The following is a 26,924-nucleotide window of genomic DNA, read 5'->3' as shown; positions in this document are numbered from 1 at the left end:
CCTTGTTTGTGCTGTCTTAGCGTGTAATTTAGCCTCTGCTCCATGTGTTATTCTGGAAAACCTACACTGTCCTCATTCTACACTAGGGGTTCTCAACCTGCGATCCACAGACCCTTTGCTTAATGGGTATTGGTCCACAGAATAAGAAAAAGGTTGGGAACCCTTGTTCTAGAACACTGGATTCTTCCTGAGGTGTGGTATCCAGATCTGCTTACAGTATTTGAGAACTGGTAAAACCAGTCCTTCATAAAGCAGTACAAGCTTTCACCCTTGTGTATTCAAGGAATTCTACACATTCTTTTAAAAACATAGTTCTACATAGATATCAAGGCTACTACCTCATTGTAAACACAGGAAAGTCTGCAGATGCTGCTGGAAGTCCAAAGCAACATGCACAAAATGCTATTAATTTCCACAGATGCTGCCTGATCTGCTGAGTTCCTCCAGCATTTTGTGTGTACTACCACATTGGACTTTTTAAGTACAAGAGAGTCTGGAAATCTGGAGCAATACACACAAAATGCTGGAGGAACTCAGCAGGTCAGGCAACATCTATGGAAATGAAAAAAATAGTTGACGTTTCAGGCCAAGATCCTTCCTCAGATGAAGAGGAAGATGACAAAGATTGGGGGGGGGGGGAGGGAGAAGGAAGGTGGCAGACAAAGATGAGGGGAGGGAGGGGAAGATGGTAAAATGATGGGGAGAGAAGAAGATGACAGAAAAAGTTGGGGAGGAGGAGTACAAGCAGGCAAGTGAAACTAGGTGAGAGGGAAGGCAGCTTTTTAAGTGCACTGATTTTTTTTAAAATCAAGTTAATGAAAGTCAGGTTATTTCAAGTATCAAATAATCTTTGTGTAAACTAGTCATCTTTTTATTTTAAAACCTTTTGCCTGACTCAAAGAAAATGCAGGGAACTATCCAGATGTTGTTAATGATGGAGTATGAAATATTATAAATAGTAAAAATAGAAAGAGAAGAAACTACTGAGATAAATCGCCAGACCTAGATGCCAAGTCACTGAGCAACGAGGAGGAAACAGCAGTGATTATAACCATCATATATCAATCCTCTCGGAAGGCAATGATGGAAAGTTGCTAGCATGACTCAGTAGTTTTAAATGGGAAACGGCACAGATAAGTACTTGGGGCCAGCAGGCTTGCATTAGCAATGGGCAAATTATTGGAAAACATTCTAAGCAGCAGCATAAAATATTCATCAAGACAAAAAGAAGAATATAAAGTGATTAATAAAAAACATTAAGCTTGTCATGGAAGGGCTAATGACTGTAGTTTTTGAGGGAACAAAAAGAACAATAAGCAGAGCATATTTGATGCTTTTCTTCAATCCCCACTCTGGCCTCTTACCTCGTCTCCTCACTTGCCTACCCTCTTCTTCAATTTCCTACTCAAGCAGGTGAGGAGACGAGGTAAGAGGCCCATCACTTCCCCCTGGGTCCCCTCCCTCTCCCATGGTCCACTCTCATCTCCTCTCAGATTCCTTTTTCTCTAACCCTTTACCTTTCCCACCTATCACCCCCATCTTTTCTTCATTCCCCACCCCCACCTGGCTTCACCTATCACCTTGTAGCTTGTCTGCCTCTCCCCCCAACCCCACCACCCACCTTCTGGAATCTTTATCTTTCCTTTCCTGAAGGAGGATCTCGGTCCGAAACATCAACTATTTATTCCATTTCCATAGATACTGCCTGACCTGCTGAGTTCCTCCAGCAGTCTGTGTGCTGCTCTGCATTTCAGCACCTGCAGAAACTCTTATGTTTTTGATACAATTAACAGATTTTAGCTAAGGCACCTGAATGAAATCCCTGGAGACTGTAGAATGGAGAGATAAAATGGCTGAAGCAACACATGAGATGTGTGTCTCCGACCTGAAACTAAGTGCTTCTCTTTCCTCAGATGTTGCCTGACCAGTGATTGTCTTCCAGCATTTTCTGGGTTTATTTCAGATTTCCAGCATCTGCAGATCTTTGACTTTCAGAGAGCATTCACTCAGGAGTCCATGCTAGAACTAGGCAAGCGGTAGAGAACTACAGATTCTGCACACCGGAAGATTGTGGTTGTATTACAGGGTATAGATGCCCTGACATTTTAACGCTACCCATTTCCTCGACTCTAGCATCCTGTTGCTCAGCAGATCTCCAAACTAGATCAATTAATGTGCCTTCAATTCTAAGCTTCAGCTTTACTCAGTGTCTCTTAAGAGGTTATCAATTTCCACTGAACCATTTAAATAACATTGACAGACCAGGTACATTTTTGCCCACTATTTTATTCACCTCTCAAAAAGTTCAGTTGTTCACAAGACAGGGCCAACTCTTCAATAATTAATAGTGGCCACCTCCAGTAAATTTAAATACTTTCAATGTACATGTTAGTTGCTGTATCTATACACTCTCCCCGTGATGGCGTGGCCTTCCTCCAGCTTCCTGCCACATTCCAAAGACGTACGGGTAGGGTTAGTAAGTTGCGGACATACTATGACAGCACTTGCAGGCTGCCCAGCACAATCATCACAAACTTAATTTGATGAAAACTATGCACTTCACTGTATGTTTTGATGCACACTTAACAAAGCTAATCTTTAGCATAACTAATCCTTAATCTTCTGAGAGTAGGTTGTGTTCTTGCCTTGGGCTATACCACCATTCAATGCCATATTTCCTTCACCTGCCATTTTGATTGTTCAACATATATTATGAAAGTATGTATACATTATATAGCCTTGAGATTCATTTCCTTACAGGCAGCCACAAAACAAAGAAACCCCAAAAGAACCTGTTAAAAAAAATACTGTCAAATTCCCAATATGCAAACAGAAAAAAAATCGTGCAAACAATAAAAGCAAATAGCACTCAGAAGTGAAGTCTTACAAAAGATATGAAGCCAGGCATCACTGCAGCAGGAGCAGGCCACAGCCTCAGTTCAGTGCAGAGCTGAGTAAATGTTGTGGGTCTGCAAGCAGAAATGGCCAGTCCCTTGCCTCTGATCCTGGCACCCTGACCTTTTCAATCTGGCCCGGCGCTTAAATTGTCCAAACATCAGGTTGTTCCTCACTCTTGGACAGCTCTGGGGCCTGGGGCCTGGAACCTGCTGACACAATTCAGCCCAGACCCAACTCTCCAACTCTTCCAATTTGGCCCCGTGCTAAATCAATCACACATCGGGTCTTTCCTCACCCTCGCATCCCCCCCCCCCCCCCCGTTAGTCTCCAGCATGTCTTATCCTGCCTCTGCAGGCCCCTTCATTGTTAACAGTGATCATTATTAATGACATTCGCTTTGTATTTTGCTGCTGATAAGTAGCTGCCATGTTAAACTGGCTTAATTTTGCATCAAATCTACTTCTTTGACTATGGATACTCTGCATGCTATCCTCATCTGAAAATTCTGATGCTATGGACTCAAAATAGTTATCACTTCATTTCAATTTACAATATTAGCTGTAAGGGCTCATTCTGCTCCAGGTGTTCCAATGGACAAAGACGTGCTTGCACACAACTCACTGAAGATCAACATGCAGGTGACGCAAAATACCAGAAGGGCAAATAGATTAACTTTTATTATAAAATGGTTTTAAAGATCAGCTTTATTTGTCATATGTACATCAAAACATACAGTGAAATGTGTCATTTCCATCAATAACTGGCTCAGTCCAGGGAAGTGCTAGGGACAGCCTGCAAGTGTCACCATGCGCCCGGCATTAACAAAGTATGCCCACAGCTTACACACATCAAAGTTGCTGGTGAACGCAGCAGGCCAGGCAGCATCTCTAGGAAGAGGTGCAGTCAACGTTTCAGGCCGAGAGCCTTCATCAGGACTGACTGCTTACACAGCTTACTATGGCTTTGGAGTGAGGGGATTAGACTCTTGTACTGAAGAATGACAATAAACAGCGTTGAATCTGTAGCACCCAGAATCAACCCAGGTGGCATGGGAAGCACGGAAAAATCCGTACCGTCAGCATTGGGAACACAGCCTGCGTTGTAAAGCCATGTGCTAACGCTACAAGAGTATGGAAATCTTATTGCAGCTGCACTCGAGAGACAGTATTTGGGAATGTTGTGCATAGTTTGTCTCCTTGCAAAAGAAGTACAGTATTTACAATAGAGGGGCCGCAGCAAAGAGTTACTAGGCCGGTTCCAGGGATGCAGGTGTGCTATACAAGAATAGATTGCACAACCCATACTCTTTAATATATAGAAGGACGAAGATTTAATAAAAATGATCAAACTTCTTACAGGGCTTAACATGCAGGAAGGAAGATTCCTTTAACTGAGTAGGCTTGTTTATGACTGGAGTAAAGACAAATGTCTTCACTCTGAGGGTAGTGAACCTTTGAAAATCTCTATCCTGACGACCTGTAGAAGTGCAGTCATTTATGCTCCTTCAAGACAACTTTGGAGCGTGAAGGAAATTAAAGGATGCGAGGTCAAGGCAGAGAAAACAGCACTACAGAAATCAGCACAGATTTAATGAATGATAGACGAGTTCAAGTTCCACGTGGTCACCTCTTGTTCCCATTTCTCATCTTCTGCCCACTTAGTCAGTTTCCTGTTGCGATAAATTTCATTGTGCTTCTACTAATACACACCACAAAGCTATTTTTCCTTTAATTTGCATCTGGTACTGTTCTGTTGCGTTGTATTTCTTTGTAAGTTTTTTAAAAATTCTAATCAAGAAAGGCACTTGCTCTTTTGCAGCATGAACCAGTTCTAGACTACAAATTCTTTATTGAAGTTCAAAGTAAATTTATCAAAGTATATTTCTGTCTCCATATACTCTGAGATTCATTTTCTTGCAGACATTCACAGTGAATACAAAAAAAAGCCAAAAAAAACAAGCAAATTAATAATAATAAATAAGCAACAAATATCGAGAATATGAGATGAATAGTGCTTGGAAGTGAGTCCATAGGTTGTGGGAACAGTTCAGTGATAGGGTGAATGAAGTCAGAATCAGAATCAGGTTTATTATCACCAGCATGTGATGTGAAATTTGTTAACTTAGCAGCAGCAGTTCAATACAATACATAATCTAGCAGATGAAAATAATGATAAATAAAATAAAAATAATAATAAGTAAATCAATTACAGTATACCTATATTGAATCGATTTTAAAAATATGTAAAAAAAACAAATACTGTCTATTAAAAAAGTGAGGTAGTGTCCAAGGGTTCAAAGTCCATTTAGGAATCGGATGGCAGAGGGGAAGAAGCTGTTCCTGAATCGCTGAGTATGTGCCTTCAGGCTTCTGTACCTCCTACCCGATGGTAACAGTGAGAAAAGGGCATGCACTGGGTGCTGGAGGTCCTTAATAATGGACGCTGCCTTTCTGAGACACTGCTCCCTGAAGATATCCTGGGTACTTTGTAGGCTAGTACCCAAATGGAGCCGACTAAATTTAACAAATAAACCTGATTCTGATTCTGACTTCGTTCACCCTATCACTGAACTGTTCCCACAACCTATGGACTCACTTCCAACCTTCTGCAGCTTCTTTTGATCCTGTGCAGTAGCCGCACCCCCCCCCCACCCTCCATACCAGACAGTGATGCAGCCTGTCAGAATGCTCTCCACGGTACATCTATAGAAGTTTTTGAGTGTATTTGTTGACATTTCAATTGAAGTATAGCCACTGTCTTGCCTTCTTTATAACTACATCAATGTGTTGGGACCAGGTTAGATCCTCAGATCTTGACACCTAGGAACTTGAAACTGCTCACTCTCTCCACATCTGATCCCTGAGTAAAGTTAGCCTGAAGGTTGAGGGGTAATAACTGTTCCTGAATCTGGTGGTATGGGCCCTGATGTTTCTGTGCCCCCTTCCTGATGACAGCAATGAGAAGAGAGCATGGCCTGGATGTTGGGGGTCCTTGATACGTTCCTGCAACAGCACTCCTTGTATGTCTCGATATGTCTCTGCTGTTTTGTCCATCAACAAGTTTACCCCACTTGCTGTTAATAATCTGATTCATCCCATTTTCTTAGCTTTCAAAGACTGTTACAGTTTCAGATAGTTCAGCCTGTTTCATTTGCTTTTCTGGTTGTTAGTTTAACATGCCCAGCTCCCAAGACACCTACACAAAAGGCACCTGAATGAGCCCATCAACATAGTATATCCATTGCCAGGAGGCTGGCGGAAGAAACTGAATGCTCACTTGCAAATTTATCAACCTAGTTCCCTTTGGAACACTTAATTTCCTTCAACATCCTTCCCAGACAGGGTTGGGAATATGTTAAAGCAATTATTTCAGATATACAAATACAAAACATGGCCCTTGGTACAGCAAGAATGGAGCATAGTAATAACATTCAGCCCATCCAACTCATTCTACTGCATTTGCAAATGAGACCCGAAGACTATGGCTGAGCAAGGAGCTGGAACAGTTTCAATTCACCTACTGCTGCATCCGGGGCCGTGGTGTAGTGGCATCCGCACCAGACTTCAAGGCAAGTGGTCCCAGGTATGAAACCGGCCAGCTCCTTGCATGCTTTCCATTTGTGCTGGGTTGAGCATCAAGCTAGCAACTCGGCCTCATTAAAAAAAACAAATACTAATAAAATGGCAAGATTGCCACTTGATGCGTGGAGAGGAGCAACTGCTGTAATAATGGGCACAATCCCAATGACTCTCCATTCTGCCTTGGAGCGCCTAGACGACAGCAAAACATATGTCAGACTACTGTTTATTGATTATAGATCTGTGTTCAATACCGTCATCCCCTCAGTAATTAATCACAGAGCTTCTAAGCCTAGGCCTCTGTACCTCCCTCTGTGACTGGCTCCTTAACTTCCACATTGGGAGACCATAGGAAGGATTGGTGGTAACATCTCCTTGCTGACAACCATCACAGGTTTTGCCACTGTTCTACTCTTCCTTCATTCATGACTGTGTGGCTTAGCAAAGCTCAAGCACCATTATAAATTTGCAGATGACACCACTGTTATCGGTAAAATCTCAGATAACAACAAGAATGCAGATACAGTGACAAAGATTGGATGGTTGAGTGGTGTTGTAACAGACACCTCACACACAGCAAGACCAAATAACTGACTGTGGACTTCAGGAAGGGGAAATTGAAAGGACATGCACCAGTTAATAGATTGTGAGGAGTTAGCAATGGTAAGGGTGAGCAGCTTCAAGTTACTGGGTGTCAGTATCTTGGAGGATTTATCTTCGGCCCAACACATTGCTGAATCATGAAGGCAGCACACCAGTGGTTCTACCTTGTTAGGAATTTGTGGAGATTTGGTCTGTCACCAAAGACCAGCTAATTTCTACAAATGTACTTTGGAGAGCATTCTGAGTGCTTGCATCATTACCTGGCATAGAGGCCCTACTGCACAAGATTGTTAGAGGCTGCAGAGGGTTATAGACTTGGCCAGCCCCATGGGCACAAGCCTCCCCACCACTGAGAACGCCTTCAAGGAGGTGCTTCAAGGTGGCTCCATCTGTTAAGGATCCTCACCTTCCGGGACGCGCTCTTTTCATGTTTCTACAATTGGTGAGGAGGTACAGGAGCCTGAAAAAAGAATTCAGGAATAGCTTCTTTCCCCTCCATCAGATTTCTGAATAGTTCACAAGAGCTACGTCATTGCTTGTACTGCTGTTGCAAAGTTGACAAATTTCACGATATATCAGTGATATTAAACCTGACTTTGATTGAATCTGATTCTCATTTTTCCTGTTTGTCTTTTGCACCCTTTTTTTTTGTAATTTATAGCTTTTTCACTCAACTACTGCCACAAAAGAACTTTTATGTCTTCTAAGCAATGATGATAGATCTGACTCTGCATCTCCAGCAACCAGCAGTGCCCCATTTCCCATCCACAAACTCACCTATCAAATCACCAAGCTAATCATCTCTGCACCTAAAGCTTTCTTTTCGTTTTGCTTTTAGGTTTAAGTTTATTTTACAGGCCCGATTATTAGACTTAGCTTAGACCAGGGGTTCCCAACCTGGGGTCCACCAACTCCTTGCTTAATGGTATTGGTCCATGCCTGGTTTAGACTAGTTGGAAAGGAGGTTTGTTTTAGGCCCAATTAAGAGGAAAGTTTTTATAAATTTCTTTGGAATATTTCAAACAAGTCAAGAACAAGAGATTGTCACTGGGACCCGCTTTGTTGAGCACCTTAGCCCCATCCTCCTACAGTGGAATTTCCTGGTGGCTAAGCGCTTTAATTCCAATTCCCATTCCTATTCCGACATGTCAATCCATGGCCTCCTCTTGTGCCAAGATGAGGCCACCCCTGGGCACCTTATATTCCATCTAGGTGGCCTCCAACCTTATGGCATGAATATTGAATTCTCCTTCCAGTAAAACAACTTTCCTTCCCCCTCCCCTCTTCTTCTATTCCCCACACTTCTCAACTGCCTCTCACCTCCCCCTGAGTCCTCACCTCCTTCCCTTTCTCCTGTGGTCCACCTCTCCTCTAACAAATTCCTTCTCCAGCCCTTCACCTTTGCCACCCAGCTGGCTTTACCTAACACCTTCTAGCTATCCTCCTTCCCTTCCCTCCCCACCTTTTTATCCTGGCATCTTCCCCCTTTGCTTCCCCTCCTGAAGGGTTTCAGCATGGATCATCAACAGTTTCTTCATTTCCATAGGTGTTGCCTGATCTGCTGAGTTCCTCCAGCATTTTGTACGTGTTGCAGAGGTTTTCTCTATCAGGTTTTTGCGTAAGCCCAATTATTTCTAAATTGCACAGAGTTTATAAGTTATGGCTGTCTGGTTTTAAATGGTCATCTAACCTATTGAAACTACTTTAAAATACAGCTTTGCCTTGTTAAAATTTTAAGCCATTTAAAAACACTAGCAAAATGGTGGATATACAGAATCAAATTCATTATCACCAGCATATGTTGTGACATGTGTTTACTTTGTGGCAACTATACAATACATAATAATAAAAAAGGGAAAAACCTGAATATATATATTTTTTTAAACAGTCAAATGAAGATTAGTAGTGCAAAAAAGAAAATCAGAAGTTAAAAAATAAGTAGTGAGGTAGTGTTCATGGGTTCAATGCCCATTCTGAAATTAAATGGCAGAGGGGAAGAAGCTGTTCCTGAATATTTGAGTGTACACCTTCAGGTTTCTGTACCTCCTCCATGATAGTAACAATAAGAGGGCATGTCCTGGGGGTGAGGGTCCTTGATGATGGAAGCCACTTTTCTGAGGCATTGCTCCTTGAAGATGGATTGGATACTGCAGAGGCTAATATCCATGATGAAGCTGACTAATTTCTACAACTCTCTGCAGCTTGCTATGATCCAGTGCAGGAGATCCCCCCACCCCCATACCAGATGGTGATGCAGCCAATCGGAATGCTCTCCACAGTACATCTGTGGAAGCTTCCGGTGTATGACGATAAACCAAATCGCCTCAAACTCCTGATGAAGTATAGCTGCCGTCTTTGTAGCTGCATCGACATGTTGGGACCAGGTTAGATTTTCAGAGATATTGACACCTAGGAACTTGAAACTACTCACCCTCTCCACTTCCAATCCCTCGACAAGGATCAGGTAAAATGGTTTAAAACCTAGCTTGAGCCTGCTACAGTTTATACTGCTGAATCTGCCAATGTACGAACAAAATAAGCTGGACTGCTAAATTCATGGAAACAATAACTTAAAACGTCATCTGCGTTGAAGCATTATAATCCTCTAAGCTTCCTGGATTTACTCTTGCTGACACAGTGAAGATTCAATTCAATATAATTCCTGAAAATTGTACTAAAGACTGCAACTCAGATTAATCAGCGATCAGTCATTAATCACAAAAAAAAAACGACTTGCAGGCTCAGGCTAGGTTGAGGCTTGATTTTAAATCATTTCACCTACTCCAATTCATGTTAGCAATTTGAAAAATTGAATCAATACAGTTAGCTTCTGCATATCTCTAATGTCTAATTTTAGGAGATTTAAAAGGGGATAATATGTTCAGAACTTCATCTGCAATTAGAGTGAATGGACAAGCTGAAGAGGCTGGTCAAAGAACAATAAACTTACCTGCTGCTGTGACAAGGCAAAAAATGCTCCCTCTAATAGTCACGACTGGGGCACTGCCTTTCTTTTTACCCGACTTACTACATATACATAAAATTCCCAGGATTTTTGTGAAGCCAAAACATTCCCCATTCAAGCTACATGCATCCCAAAGAGGAAAAAAATGTGCTTGGTTATGGGATGAAAACAAAACATCTATTGGTGGTCTACGATACTGCCAACAACATGACTCCCATGAAAAGTCAGGACAGCCTATTAACAGAACAAAAGTAAAGCCGCAACAGCTTGAAGACCCTTCCAAAATAATTAGACCTGCGGTATATTTTTTGTCCTGGGTATGACTCTAAACTGCAACCGGTGATGAGGCTCTGACTGGGGACTTTCAGAGCTTTGGGGAAAGTGGAGTTACCTCTTAGGCATTCATTGCTCCCAGGGCCGCTCTGACCCGGAACGGTAGCACCTGCAAGGGTTCCTGCTCAGGATACGAGCAAAGGCCAACTGCAGATCCGGCAGGTTCAGTAACTTATGACGGAGAAGGCGGATGAACTAGGACCTCAAATGTCAACGGCTATAGTACAGGCGGATGAACATTTGGGAAGAGAAATGGCGGTTTCTTTAGTTCACCCAACGGTAGGAAATAGCAAACCACCGTTGCTAGATACAAGGTTTCCTAGAATCTATTTGCTAAGAAAACCATGGTCAAACTCACAAAATGTATCACACAACAACAGCGTCAAGAGGATGTTCAAGACAATTCTGAAGAAGCTTTGCTCGGTAGGGTTGATTCTGGCCAGCAGGGGATCCCCAACCATCGTCAAGCTACTGCTCATAAAATTCAAGTAACACAAAAGAAAATTATTGCCACTTGGAATGTAAGAACCCTATATCAAGCAGGAAGATTGGACAATGTGATAAATAAAATGGAAAGACTAAAGATTAACATCATGGGAATTAGCAAAGTTCGTTGGATAGGTGCTGGAACATGTCAGATTAGAAATAAAACCCTAGCTTATTCTTGTGGAACATCCCATACTAATGGAGTAGGAATTCTTATGGATGAAAACATGGCAAAAAGTGTTTTTAGGACAATGGGCAATATCAGAAAGAGTGCTCCTTGTTAGAATCAGAGGACAACCATTTGATTTAGCAATTATACAGGTATATGCACCAACAACGGATAGAACAAATGAGGATATAGATAAATTCTATGAAGAGCTTGAACAAGCAAAGAATGGATGCAAATCTCAAGATATTGTTATTGTCATGGGAGATCTGAATGCTAAAGTAGGACAAGGTGCTGATGGAAATACCATAGGAAAATTTGGACTCGGGGAAAGAAATGAAAGAGGTGAGAAATGGGTAGAATGGTGCAAGATGAATAATCGGATCATTATGAATAGCTACTTTAAAAACCATCCAAGACGCTTGTGGATCTGGAAATGTCCAGGTGATAACACTAGAAATCAAATTGACTTTATTACTATAAACCAAAGATTCAGAAACTCAGTGACTCAATGCAAAACATATCCAGGTCAGACTGTAATAGTGACCATAACCCAGCAGTATGTCATGTAAAAATAAAACTTTAAAAACTAAAGCAGCAAAAACCTGAACAATCCCTTAACTACTTGCAATTAAAGTAGAAAACTTAAGACAATAATTTACAATTGAAGTAAGGAATAGATTTCAAAGTCTAGAAATAGAATCTGTTGAAGATGAAAGCAATCATGTAGAAATGAAATTTAACTCTCTAAAGGATGCCTTGGTAGAATCAGCAAAGTCAGTGATTCCTAAAAAAGAAAAAAGCACAAAGAATAAATGGATGACAGATGAAATCAAAAATCTAATGGAAGAAGGGAGATGGAAGAAAGCAAATCCTATAGAATACAAGTCCTTAGATAAAAAAGTTAAAAGCTTATGTCAAAAAGCCAAAGAAGAATGGTTAAACCAGGATTGTGAGCAAATAGAAAGAATCCCTATTACTGATCCAATAAGGTTACATCAACAAATCAAGAATATCACTGGTTAAAAAGCTCCTCTGTTCTTCAGGTGGATGTTTGAAAGCAAAGAACGGTACCATTATCATGGAAAAAGATGAGATTATGAACAGATGGACTGAGCATATTCAGGAATTGTTTGAAGACGATTGAGGCGAAAAACCAGAAATTAAGAAAAACATTGAAGATCCAAGTATTTTAAAATCTGAAGTTCATAATGCAATAAATAAGATGAAGAAAGGAAAGGCAGTAGGTCCTGATGGATTAGTAATAGAACAAATTATCGCCTTTGAAGATTATGGAATTGAAAAACTTACTGATTTAATCAATGACATTTATGAGACCGGAATAATATCAGAAGAAATGAAAACATCAGTATTTATCGCTCTTCCTAAGAACCTGGAGCAATAGAATGTGAATTACATAGGACCATTAGTTTAGTGAGTCACGTCACCAAGATACTTCAAAGAATTTTGATAACAAGCTAAAAGTTAGATACAAGCTGAAATAGGTAAAGAACAATGTGGTTATGTGAAAGACAAAGGTACAAGAAACGCAATACTGATATTAAGGATACTATCAGAACAAGCTATTCAAGTGCAAAAAGATGTTTGTTTTATCAAATACACAAAAATATTTGATAAAGTGAAGCACAATAAGTTATTTGAAATATTACAGAAAACTCTAGCTCTAGATTTGAAAGACCTCCGCCTAATCAGAAATCTGTACTGGGAACAAACTGCCGCTGTAAGAATAGATGGAGAAGTGAGTCAGTTTACGAAAATCAAGAGAGTCGTTAGACAAGGGTGTGTTTTCTCCCCTGATTTATCTAAAGTGTACAGTGAAACAATATTACAAAAAATAAGAGACACCTTGGAAATCAAAGTTGGCGGTGAAAACATCAATAATTTCAGATATGCAGATGACACTGTGTTAATTGCAAGTACGGAGGAAGAACTACAATTGATATAATTGTTGAAGAAAGTGCAAAAATGGGTCTATCAATCAATTGCAAAAAGGCAGAATGTATGGTGATATCCAAAAAGGAGAATCCTATCTGCAGGCTGAGAATAAATGGAGAAGACATAAAACAAGTACAGAACTCTTGCTACTTAGGAAGCTGGGTGACATCAGATGGCAGGTGCGACTTGGATATCAAAAGAAGAATAGGGATGGCAAAAGACACCTTTACGAGAATGAAGAGTATACTGACCAATATTAAACTAGGCATGACAACCCGCCTCAGAGTACTGCAATATTACGTTTATCCAGTTATGTTATACGGCTCAGAATGTTGGACAATATCTAGTAACACGAGGAAACGAATTGTAGCAGCAGAGATGTGGTTTTTGAGGAGGGTGCAAAGAATATCATGGATGAAATGAGTATCTAATGAGGATGTCATGAACAGAGCAAACAAAAAGAGAAATAATGTATGAGATCATGAAAAGGCAACATAACGTCATTGGACATGTGATTAGGAAAAAGGAGTTAGAATGCACGGTAATTAAGGGAAAGATTGAAGGGAAGAAAGCAAGAGGAAGACAAAGACAAATGATGATGGAGACAGCAGCCAGAGAACTGGAAATGAATACCAATGAATTGATTCACTTGACCTGAAACAGGAGTGTGTGGGCCATGGTAGTCAAAGCTCAAACTGGGCATGGCATCTGATGATGATGATGGTATATTTTACTGATAATTTGCATTGCAAGAGTCAGGTTCTTTAAACAAGACACTATTTTAAACTGACTTGAATAGAGACTTGCAGGAAGATTCTGTAAAATTTTGGAATGCATCATCCCTAAGATCACATTTTTTCTGAAATAAAAGCAAAAGTTGCCTTTTGCGAGAAAACAACTCTTTTACAAATCTGGGTCAGAATTCTAGTTTCTGTCCATCAGACAGTTGTCATTTAGGGCAAGTCATTCAGGTATGCCTAATGAAGGCTATTTTAAGAGCAAAAAAATTCAATTGAAGTTAGTTATGGAATTGGATGCACATCAGTGCTGGCAAAGTTTCAAGATCTACAAAGACAAACTTAACATCATGAATGGCTATGATGCTCCACTTCCAGATGAGTTCAACACCTTTTAAGCATCCTTTGAAAGGTAGAATAAATCTACACCTGTGCAAATCCTTGCAGCATCTGGTGACCTTGTAATCCCTGTCTCAAAGGCTAATGTCAAACCATTTTTTGAGAGGGTGAACCCTCGTAAGGTGCCAGACCCTGATGGTGTAACTGGTCGGGCACTGAAAATCTGTGCCAACCAACTAGTTGGAGTGTTAAAATATATTCAAGTGATTTCAATCTCTGAGGCTGACATAACAGCATTCTTCAGGAGGGTGAACCCTCAGAAAGCATCCGGCCTAGATAGGATATCTAACTGAGTACTAAAGACGTGTTGATCAACTGGCTGGAGAGTTTACCAACATCTTTAACTTCCCGCTTCAGCAGTCTGAGGTACCCACCTGCTTCAAGCAGGCTTCAATTATACTGGTGCCTGAGAAGAATAAGGCAACCTGCCTCAATGACTATCATCTCATAGCACTTATGCCCACTGTGATGGAGTGTTTTGAGGGGCTGGTGATGGAGATCAGCAGTGGGAATGGTATTTTGAGTTCCTGGGTATCAACATCCAAAGATCTATCCTGGGCCCAACGTATTGAAGCAATTACAAAAAAAAGTGCAACAGCGACTAGATTTCATTAGGAGTTTGAGGAGACTTGGTGTGTCACAAGTTTCTACAGATGTACTATGAAGGCCATTCTAACTGGTTGCATTACCATCTGATACAGAGGGGTCACTGCACAGGATCAGAATAAGCTGTAGAAACTCCATCATGGTCACTAGCTTCCCAGCATCCAGGACATCTTCAAAAGACAAATGCCTCAGAAAGACAGCATCCATCATCCAAGACATGCCCTCTCCTCATTGCTACCATCAGGGAGGTAGTACAAGAGCCTAAAGAGACACACTCAACGTTTCAGGAACAGCTTCTTCCCCTCTGTCAGATTCCTGAATGAAGAATGAATCCATGTGCACTCCTTCATCTTTTGCCCTCTTTTCGCACAACTGAATATAGTAGTGAACATAGTATACACATACACACACCCTATATAGTTTTACTGCTGAAGCAAAACAAATTTCATGACATACCACGGTGATATTAATCCTGATTCAACAAGTCACTGAAGCCATGGTACATTTATCCACTATTTATTGTTGATGGAAAACCAACTCATTTTCATCACAAGCCTTTTAACAGTGCTAACTTACTCCTGTGAGCAATAGTCGATGCCATTATTTAAGAGTACAGTCCTACTGTTGTTGAATGGGTATTAAGGTTAGCATGGACATGTGGGCAGAAGAGCCTGGTTTTCAGCTGTATGTGGCTTAAATTTGAAGGCTAGACTATTACATAACGCCAATTTTTGTTTTTAAATCTTCAGACAGAATTAAAGTTCCTAAATGCACAATTACATGTTAAATTATGTACCAGTCATATCAAAAAAAACAAGGAAAATGCCAGAGCTGTTCTGTCCCAAGGGGAAACAAATTAAACAAATAGAACCTAGGCAATTTCTGTTCCCTTAGCCTACTCACAAACTTTTAAGTGATAGGAAGTATGGTCGACAGTATTATCAAGCAGCACCTACTGACCTGATTAGTGATGCTTAGATTAGATTCAACCAGGACCATGCATTTCCTGACCTCATTATATATTTGATCCAAATATGGACAAAGGAGTAGATCACCACACATTACAACAGTGGTGTGTAGAACTGCATCTCTGAATGCACAATATGTTGGACTTTGAAGTGGATGGGCTATAGTAGCGAAGACCACACACAGGATTTAATTCCTGACCCTCAAAGCGGCAGGAATGAAGGCCAGAGAGAGGAGAGGCAAGTTGTTCTGCTTGACATCCATGTATCAAGGCACTAAAATAGAAAATGAAGTGGTCTGAAGTATGTATATTTACTTAAGGATGCATTGTTCAGTTCTATTCACAACTCCTTAGAAAATAAAGCCATCCTGGAAAACATTCAGACTTCAGCTAATGACAGTTCAATGGCTCAATTTAATAACAGAGGATGTATACAGTATACAACCTGAAATTCTTACTCTTCACAGACATCCACGAAACAACAAACCCCAAAAAATGAATGACAGAAACATCAGAATTCAAAGTCCCCTTTTCCCCCACACACAAGCAGCAAAAGCATCAACTCCCCGCTACCCTACTTGCTCCAGCAAAAGTACTGTGCAAGCAATAGCAAAGACCCCAAAGAGACCATGATCTAGAGACAAAAAACTACTGTCCATCCCAACACTTTGAACATCCCAGACAGTCATAGTCTCTCAGTGTCTCTCTCTCGCTCACACACACACGCACACACTAGCAACAGACAGACAGAGATTGTTCCTGCAACAAATGGGAGCAGGAAACCAGAAGTTCGCCGTTTTGATGTTTCAGTCTTCGTGTCGCTTGTCCGAGCTCCCTGACTTGAGGACTGACCTTTGATGCTAACACAGTGGCAAACCACACCTAACTAACTTCCTCTTCTGGATATTGAGCAGTTAATCTTCCACCAACATTTAGAACTGGTGTAAATTCATCAGATCAGAAACTTGCTAGCACAAGTCATATTTTGGCTATTGGATCAAGTCATAGAATGAGTTCCTTTAACAATAGTGGCTCACTTCTGAACTTCAAAACTTTTCACCACCGAAAAGGCGCAATTTCAGCTTGCGTGGATAATGGCATCACAATAATGTTCGAGGAGCCCCAACTTATCAGGAAAAAGCAGTCAACTTGACCAGCACTTTATTCACTACCCTGAACCTTTATTTCTATCAACTCTAGTTGTAATGTCAACAAGTTATAAAAGACAACCAACACAAGTTGCCCAAGTTTCTCTGGCAACAAACGCAAAACCCTCGATTACCAAAAAGACAAAGACAACATGCACTTGATACTTCACCATCTTGAAGTTTCTTTCAAAATCCAAGCATTGTAATTTCAGATTCAGATTTATTTATCACATGTACATCAAAACATATAGCGAAATGGATCCTGATGAAGGGTCTCGGCCTGAAAAGTTGACTGTTTATTCCCCTTCATAGATGCTGCTTGACCTGCTAAGTTCCATCAGCATTTTGTGTCTGTAACTCAGGAAATGGGTCAGTTGTGTCTACAACCAGCACCTGGGGAGAGCAAGTGTCACCATACAATCTGGTGCCAACATTGCAAGCTGATCGACTTTCAGGCTTCAATCTTCGATATCTACTCCAGGACTCACCAATGACAACAAATGACAACCCTGGATGAGGACACTGAACACTAAACCTCAAAATCCAGTGCAATTTGGAAATATATTGTCATTCATTCTACAAGATCAAAATCCTGAATTCACCTTTGAACTACACCATGGGTGTCCTTGAGCAACCATACTGTAAAGATTCAAGGCGGTATTTTCTACTAGCATCCCAACTGCAAGTAGGATGGCCACTAAATGCAGTACTTACAAATGAATGAATGAAAAACTGAGCCCTTTGCTCAAATGGCAACTTCTTGAAGAACAATTGCTCTTAAATCATTCTCCAATTTAATTTTAAAGTTACACAAAATATAAGAGGAACAGAATTAACAAGATTTCAAAATTCAAAGTAAATTTATTAAAATACATGTATGTCACCAGAAACAACCTTAAGATTCATTTTCTTGTGGGTATACTCAATAAATCCAATAACCGTAATAGAATTAATGAAAGACCGCAGCAATGTGGTGGGCAACTAGTGTGGAAAAGACAAACTACAAATACAAAAAGAAAAAGAAAAAGAAACAATAATAAATAAGCAATAAATATTGAGAACATGAGATGAAGGGTCCCTGAAAGTGAGTCCACAGGTTGTGGGAACATTTCAGTGATGGGGCAAGTCCCCTTTGGTTCAAGAGCCTGATGGTTGAGGGGTAATAACTGCTCCTGAACCTGGTGGCAAGAGTCCTGAGGCTTTTGTACTTTCTTTCTGATGGCAGCAGCAAGAAGAGAGCATCTCCTGGATGATGGGGGCCCCTGATGATAAATGCTGCTTTCCTATGACATGCTCACTGGTGGGGAAGGCTTTACCCGTGATGGACTAGGCCGTACCCATACTCTTTGTTAGATTATTGCAATTTAGGCACAAGATGAAGTCACCAAAAATTAAATTTATTTCCTTAAGATAAAAAAGCAGATGTAAACTCACCTTTCAAAAGCTGCTGCATGAACCCATAATAAAGACACCAAAGTGACATATTAAAGTTTGTTTTTATGTCCCAAGGGTAAACCAGACTGAGAACTAAAATCATATTTGATAAATTCTTTTAAAAGAGTCATACTCCATGTGACACTTAGAAGCCATACTTTACAATGTTCAGAATATTTGCTTAAGCACAGCTATTCTGGAAGTAAGAAGCAGGATACTGTCCTTATGTTATTGTACAAATACGCTGTGTATTGTAATCATGGCTTACTCCTGTGATCTTGCTGCATGCAATTTGCTTACATACGTCTATGCAGTGGCAATTCCTTATTTTTCCAGGCAAATTTATTGTAAGAACTTTTTGAGATACTGCTTTGAGACCTGGAAATGGACCGTTTAAATACAAATATTCCTTCTAACCTTTTGGTAGGTTTAACAATGGGATTGCTCCACAGAGTGATAACCCGATAAAACAATATTTAATGATATGGCCAGTACACTTGTGCACTGAATTATGGACCCTACCTTTATGTTGTAACTTACTGTGCCTGAACATGCTATGCAGAGTTCGTTAATGAGGAAAGATAGCCAAATTAAAATGATGTTAATAGCAGGCTTGTCAGCTATTGCCAGAGGCATGCATTTCTTTGAGATTGACTGAAAAGTACTAATGCATTACATACATTTATAAATAATGCAAGGTATATTAAAATATAGAGGCTGCAGTACAGAAGCAGGCCTCATGGACTGATAGGCTTTGGCTTCGTCTGATTTTTGTCTCACCCTACTTCTCAATTCATCTGCACAGCCAGATTCTAATCCCACCCCTACCGTCCTGTGCCATTAAAAGCACAGCCTAAAGAACTGTTTGGCTGGGGAAGCGCAGAGAGCGTGAGAGAAAATAATAGGAAAACACCTGAAACACTTGAAAATTTCTATAGATGTACCATGGAGAGCATTCTGACTGGCTGCATCACTGTCCGGTATGGGGGAACTGCACAGGATCGAAGTAAACTGCATTGAGTTGTAAACTCGAGTCAGCTCCACCATGAGCACTTGAATGCACAGTATCCAGAACATCTGCCTCAAAAAGGCAGGGTCCATCATTAAGACCCCCATTACCCAGGACATGCCTTCTTCTCACTGTTGCCATCAGGAAGGAAGTACAGAGGCCTGAAGGCACACATTCAGCAATTCAGGAACAGCTTTTTCCCCTCTGCCATCCAATTTCTCTCCAGTATATCTATATCTATACACACACACATCTAGAAAAAAACTTTAAAAAATACATATATACACACATGCAGAAATTCAGTTCTTTTTCAATATTTGTTATGTACTGCATTGTACTGCTGCCGCAAAGCAGCAGCAGTTTAATATCACCAACATATGCTGGTTATTTTAAACCCAATTCTGATTCTGAACAGGAGATGGGAAATGGAAGCAAAGCAGTTGGACACAAGATGTCAGAACAATGCAGCCGACAAAAGATATTTGTAAAATGGAAGCACTTTGCAGAAACTTACACCTTAATTGTTCCCAGCTGTAAACTAAACTACCTCACTCATCACTTCAGAAATGGTCCCACTTCAAATAAATGGGCTTTCCGCAGAATCATTTCTTATTAATGTGTTTCATGCTCCTGCAGGGCATTTGGTCTGTGTAACATAAACTGAAGATTGAATAAATCAGTTATGTTCTACCATCGACTATTTGTATGTGTAACTGCTGGAATTTGCTACATTAGAGCTAATCGTCTAGGGGAGGGAAAAGAAACCAAGGCCCCACAGGCATTTTGTAACCTTTTATTTTGAGAAAGAATAGTTGCAACCAAGCAACTTCATCCAAAAGAGACAAACCACAAAGTTCACCTTCATTAAAATTTAATCAACGTTGTTCGAAAATATTTATTTCACCCTCAAAAACAAGGGAGGAAAGCTTATAAAAGCAAACCACATTTTTTTTCCTAAAATACCAGATGTTACACACAAATTTTAAAAATTAGCATTAATACAATACTTGATTCCATTGAATATTCCATGTGAACAGATGCCAAACCTCTCAGGGAGATACTGGGAAAGTCACTTGGTCGAAAAGATAAAGGACTGAAAGAATGACTCAAAAGGAGAGATTTTGTAGGGCCCACAGCAGAGCTAGCCAACAGGAAAGCAGCATTCATCATTGTGAATCCCCAACACCCAGGCCAGGCCAGGCCCCTTTCTCACTGCTGCCATCAGATCGGTTCAGGAAAAGTTATTACCCCTCAGCTACCAGGCTCTTGAACCAAAGGGGATAACTTCACTTACTCCATCACTAAACTGTTCCCACAAGCTATGGACTCCTCCTCAAGGACTCTTCATCTCATGTTCTCAATATTTAGACAATAGACAATAGGTGCAGAAGTAGACTATTCGGCCCTTCGAGCCTGCACCGCCATTCTGAGATCTTGGCTGATCATCTACTATCAATACCCGGTTCCTGCCTTGTCCCCATAACCCTTGATTCCCCTATCTATAAGATACCTATCTAGCTCCTTCTTGAAAGCATCCAGAGAATTGGCCTCCACTGCCTTCTGAGGCAACGCGTTCCACACCTCCACAACTCTCTGGGAGAAGTTGTTCCTCCTCAACTCTGTCCTAAATGACCTACCCCTTATTCTTAAACCATGCCTTCTGGTACTGGACTCTCCCAGCATCTGGAACATATTTCCTGCCTCTATCTTGTCCAATCCCTTTATAATCTTATACGTCTCAATCAGATCCCCCCTCAAACTCCTTAATTCCAGCGTGTACAAGGCCAGTCTCTCTAACCTCTCTGCGTAAGACAGTCCGGACATCCCAAGAATTAACCTAGTGAACCTACGCTGCACCTCCTCCACAGCCAGGATGTCCTTCCTTAACCCTGGAGACCAAAACTGCACACAATACTCCAGGTGTGGTCTCACCAGGGCCCTGTACAAATGCAAAAGGATTTCCTAGCTCTTGTACTCAATTCCCTTCGTAATAAAGGCCAACATTCCATTAGCCTTCTTCACTGCCTGCTGCACTTGCTCATTCACCTTCAGGGACTGATGAACAAGTACTCCTAGATCTCTTTGTATTCCTCCCTTACCTAACTCCATACCATTCAGATAATAATCTGCCTTCCTGTTCTTGCTCCCAAAGTGAATAACCTCACACTTATTCACATTAAACGCCATCTGCCAAGTTTCTGCCCATTCACCCTGCCTATCCAAGTCACCTTGAATTCTCCTAACATCCTCATCACATGTCACACTGCCACCTAGCTTAGTATCATCAGCAAACTTGCTGATGTTATTCACAATGCTTTCCTCTAAATCACTGACGTAAATCGTAAACAGCTGTGGTCCCAATACCAAGGCCTGTGGCACCCCACTAGTCAGCACCTGCCATTCCGAGAAACACCCATTCACTGCTACCCTTTGCTTTCTATCTGCCAACCAGTTTTCTATCCATGTCAATATCCTCCCCCCAATGCCATGAGCTCTGATTTTACCCACCAATCTCCTATGTGGTACCTTATCAAATGCCTTCTGAAAGTCAAGGTACACCTTATTGCTTATTTTATTTTCTTTTGGACTTGCAGAGTTTGTCATCTTTTGCATACTGATTGAATGCTCAAGTTGATGTGGTCTTTCACTGATTCTATTATTTTCACTGAATATGTCAGCAAGAAAATTAATCTCAGGGTGCATATGGTGACCTTTATGTACTTTGAACGGCTACTTATAAAATGTATAGTACTGTGCAGAAGTTAGGCACATATATACAGCTAGGGTGCCCAAGATGTTTGTATAGTACTGTATACTGGTCAAAATAGAAAGGTTGTTGGGAAACAGAAATAAAGTACTTAGCTTTGGATTAGCTCAGTAGTACTAGTGTTATTTGGTAACTGGAAAGACATAATATGCAGTACATGTACTGTGCAAAGGTCATGGGCACCCTAGCTCTCTCTATAATATACATGTATTTCACAGCACTGTAACTCTGCCATGGACAGTCCTAAGCCCAGCTACAAAAGGAAGCAGCTTGGGCAAGGGGCTAGCAACCCCATCCAGTAAAATCCCAGAGACAGAGATACTGAAACACCAACAGAAGCTCCAAAGACCTCATCCCTGGGAGAGGAAGTATCTTCACCCATACGATTCACAATGTTGTGTGGTGAAACCTGCAAGTCCGTAGAAGCCACACGGCCGATCACTGAGGCTGGCCAAAGAACACCTGATGACGCAACCTTGAACCATCAAGAAGATTGGCTACACCTTGAAACAACTTGAAGCACTAGGCTAGGACAGACAACTTTGGCTATTGGCTGCCTACATCCCAGCAGGGATGATGGGATGAACCAACTAATTACATAATAAAATGTATCTACTTATTTTAGATAGGCAGATTGCTAATAATTAAAGCCTTTTAAATTTTTGTCTGCATATTAAAAATATAATGAAATACACAGAGCTTGTACTTGTAAACAATATAACACTGACAGTATTTTGTAGGATTCAAACAACTTTTTAAGTTTTTAATTCAGCAATACAAATGGGAAGCTTCTAGGATCAGTGGCTGCACAATTTTCCAGTTAAATTTATTTCAAGAATGCTCAAGGACTGAGGAATTAACTTTTTTCTTGCAATGTGTCCTCCAAGAGGACAACCTTGTCGTCAGGTTTGGAGGCTTGCGTGCCTCAATAACTCAGAGCGCGAATTTGGCTGGAGTTATGCATTTGCTCTTGGTAGGGTCACCCATACCAATCAGGTCAAAGGGTAGAGGCCAGACTAAGACTGGTCAAACAAAATTGTGACAGAAACAGCAATGAAGAATCCGAATCCTTCTACATCCGAGTGGGATGGTATTCCTGAGTAACCACCTGGGACTTACAAGACTGAAAACAGTGAAAACTGAGCTACTAACATGAAGGAAGCCCTAAACACCGTCAGATATTGCTGCCCTAAACGCCAGTGGTGTAATAGGCAGCAAGTTGAAATGTGCGAAGATATTAAGCATATACAAGAATTGTAACTTCATTAGTGAAACATCATTGTGAGTACACCACGTACGGAAACCAGACTTGTGCTTTAATGTAAAATAGAGCCAGCTGAGCATGTCTCAATAAATAATCATAAAAATAGTCATTTTATGCAACACATAGGAACAATGCCGAATACTAAGAGTCAGATTTTATAACGAGCCATGATTTGGGACTGACACTCTGACCTTGAAGTGCCAGGAAGAATATTAATTGTGTACTTATAAATTTTGATTATAAAGTTATATATTATATGACTAACAAACCAGAAAGGAGGTTTAGCCAATCTTCTTTAAGATGCTCCTTAGCAATTTGCCACCCACTGCTGATTTTAAGGTTTTTTTGGGAAATGCAGTCCAAAAACAATCATAAAACTAGTCTAAAAAAATACTAATTCTTGAGACTTCAATTCAATGAACGAAATTTGAGTTTTCGTAACTGAAATTGCTCTCTAAATGGGAACATAAACATACCTTTACTTGCTGCAGGTGAAAAGAGTTTCTCTGAGCCTACATCTGATGCCTGTGGGAAAAATAAAATATATGTTAAGATATGTTAAATTAAAAAAAATTATATCCAATGCATTACTTAAGAATCACCAGTAGAGGGAAGTATTTTGCCATCAAAAGGCCACAAAAGTCACAAATGAAATAATTCTTTTAAAAAAATCATAAAGGCAATAGAATTATTCATTTGCCTGGTGAATCTGCCAATCTAATTCTTGAAAGAACAGCTGTAGCAAAAGCCAAGAGCCAATAGTTCAGAGTCTTAAAAAACAAAAATCTTATAAAACATGTGAATAAACAAAATATGGTAAAGAACAGAATCTGGCTTCATGCAAGCTCCAGATTTTTGTCAAATATCTATCTTCAAACAGCACAGTCAAGCCATTGAGTAGAAAGCACCCCACAGGCCATAAAACACAAGGAAAATACAATGCAGCCACAATCTTTTTTTGCACTACAGGATGTACAATTTGTATTCATTTTGTGAACATTCACAATGGCAACTTTGACAGAAATCTTGAATTTGCAACTGGCAGACCTCAAACTACTTTTCGTAAATCCGTTAAAAAATGGAAGAACAACTCATTGACTGTGTGCGGCGTGCCTGGGTGGAATGGATGCAGCAGCAAGCAATGTTCCAGCAAATTTCTTTGATCCCCCTTAGACCTGGCTTACTTTGCGAGTGTCATTTTGTCAATTAACCCCATCGCTTTGATCCAGTCACCTCCTTGGTGCAAGGTGATTGAACTCCCTTCAAGTTTCACGTTCGAAGACTTCCCATCAGCCCTAAAACTGACTTGTCGAGCTCAGTAAGCCTTTTGTACTCAGAACTGATTTTCAATGAAAACCATCTGCGGCTGCCAGATTCGCAAGCAACCAGGCTAACATGAGCAGGCTACACATTATTTGCTTTATGCCAAGGTTAATAAAACGATTAAAATGGAGAAGGATATTACAAGCTCCTGTTTCCTACTTAAGCATAAAGTATGACTTTCTTTTCTGTCTAATAACAGTCCATTTTAATGGGTGGCATAAAACTTAATATTCCCAGGAAGTACATTTTGGACAGCAAAGCTATTAAATAATTCAATCTGAATATGAATGTTTATAAGATGGAAGTAACAACTATTAGGATAGAGAAGTGATAATGCCTTATACAGTCATAGAAAAGTACAGCAGAAACAGGCCACTTGGCCCATCTAATCCATGCCAAACCATTCAAATTCCCTACTCCCATCAATCTGCACCAGTACTATAGCCCTCCATACCCCAACCATCCACGGTACAAAAATCCACACAAAATCTCAGCTGAAAATATCAGTATCTCTAGGTCAGTAATTTCCAGCAAATGGTTAGATATTAACTTTAAACTATATTATATTTAGACATACAGTGTGAAAATAGGCCCTTCCAGCCAACTGACTGGCAAAACCCAGCAACTCATTAATTTAATCCTAGCCTAATCACAGGACAATTTACAATAACTAATTAACCTACTAACAGGTACATCTTTGGAATGTGGGTGGAAACTGGAGCACCCAGAGGAAACCCATGTGCTCACAGGAAAGACATCCCATCTTTCTTACAGAGGACATTGGAACTGAACTTAATGTCCGAACTGTAACAGCCTCATGCTAACTGCTACGTATTAACTATGCTTTACTTTTTCATTGTTCCACAAACCACAAAATCTTTAGGAACACACACACAAGATACTGGAGAAGCTCAGCAGCATCTATGGAAAATAATAAAATAAATTCTATAGAGAGAGATATAATCTCTATCTATGTAGGACAAGGAGCAGAAGAAAGCAATAGTAATAGATGTGGCAATCCCAACTGACAGAAACATCAGGAAGAAAGAATATGGGAAGCTGGAGAAATACCAGGGCTTGAAAGAGCAGACAGAAAGAATGCGAGAGGTTAAAGCCAAGTAATCCCAGCATAGGAGCACTTGCAGCTATGACACTTGGACTGGGAAAGTGGCTCCAATAAACGCCAGGAACAACATCTGAGATCACGGTCCAGAAAAGTGCACGACTAGGAACAGCAAGGATACTGTACTGAACCTTCAAGCTCCCAGCCCTCTGGTGGAGGATCTGAGATTGAGAGAAAAATACACATACACACCACCCATAAGGGAGTGTATGTACATACATTTATCATAATTCAGTTTTCTTTTTTCTCTCTACTATTATGTATTGCATTTGTACCAACCCACTTAACAGTGACAGCTGGTAGCACAGACCAATTACAACATTGTGCAAGCTCAATGTGTATTTATCATCAAAGAATGTATTTATCACCATATACTAGCCTGAGATACATTTTCTTTCAGGCATTCACAGTAGACAAAGAAATACAATAGAATCAATGAAAAACTACAAAGTCTGAAAACAACAAAGATGATCTGTGCAAATACAAAAAAAAAGCTGCCCTCCATGCTGGTTCAGGAAAGTTGCAGCATTTGTGCTTTCATTAATGTATTAACTGTTAGTCTAAACTTCCAAGATGACCATCCCCTTGCCAGGGTTTGGAGGCTTGCCTTGCCTCAATGGCCCAGAGTGTTATGTTGGCTGGAGTCAGGGCTTAATGCTTTGGCTCTTGGTAGGGTCACCCATGCCAAAGAGGCCAAAAGGCAGAGACCAGACTAAAAGTGGTCGACTGTTCCTCCAGGTTCAGGGGGTTCAGCTCAGGCTAACAACCCTGACTAGTCAAGAAAAAAGAAAATTGTTAAGGAAATAGCAATGAAGAATCATTCTATATCTGTGTGTGACAAGGCCAAGGACAGAAAGAAATGGAGGACCTTCATTGCTGTCCTAATCACAGCTGTGGAACAGGCAGTCATTAACTCAGTCTAAAATGCTCTATCACCATTTCTAATCTGTATAGCTGAATATCATGTACCACAGTATTCATTCCACCTTCCCTTAGGAATTGGACCTTTTGACTGCAAGTATCAAAATCAACTGCAAAGGATAATTTTAGGTCTTGAGAATAGGTGAACATATGCTCAGCACATGTAAACAAAGTCATTACTCATCAGATATGCATCAAAAATAAGTATGGAAAAGATAGAGACACTCATTTCTATGCACAT

The 26,924-nt window shown here is 40.5% G+C and overlaps 1 protein-coding gene across 15 annotated transcripts in view; it reads right to left on the bottom strand.

Annotated features, from left to right (window-relative positions):
* The window catches only part of fbrsl1 (fibrosin-like 1), a 1,030,575-nt gene that overhangs the window by 118,500 nt on the left and 885,151 nt on the right, over window positions 1-26,924 (bottom strand). For all 15 annotated transcript variants that reach the window (XM_063074086.1, XM_063074090.1, XM_063074091.1 and 12 more), the window contains one exon: window positions 23,793-23,841. In XM_063074086.1, coding sequence (XP_062930156.1) covers window positions 23,793-23,841 — 49 coding nt within the window. The remainder of the gene's footprint in view (window positions 1-23,792; window positions 23,842-26,924) is intronic.

This window comes from Mobula hypostoma, chromosome 21 (assembly GCF_963921235.1).
Source record: "Mobula hypostoma chromosome 21, sMobHyp1.1, whole genome shotgun sequence".
NCBI classification, from domain to species: domain Eukaryota; kingdom Metazoa; phylum Chordata; class Chondrichthyes; order Myliobatiformes; family Myliobatidae; genus Mobula; species Mobula hypostoma.
This window is presented reverse-complemented; position numbering and strand designations above follow the sequence as displayed.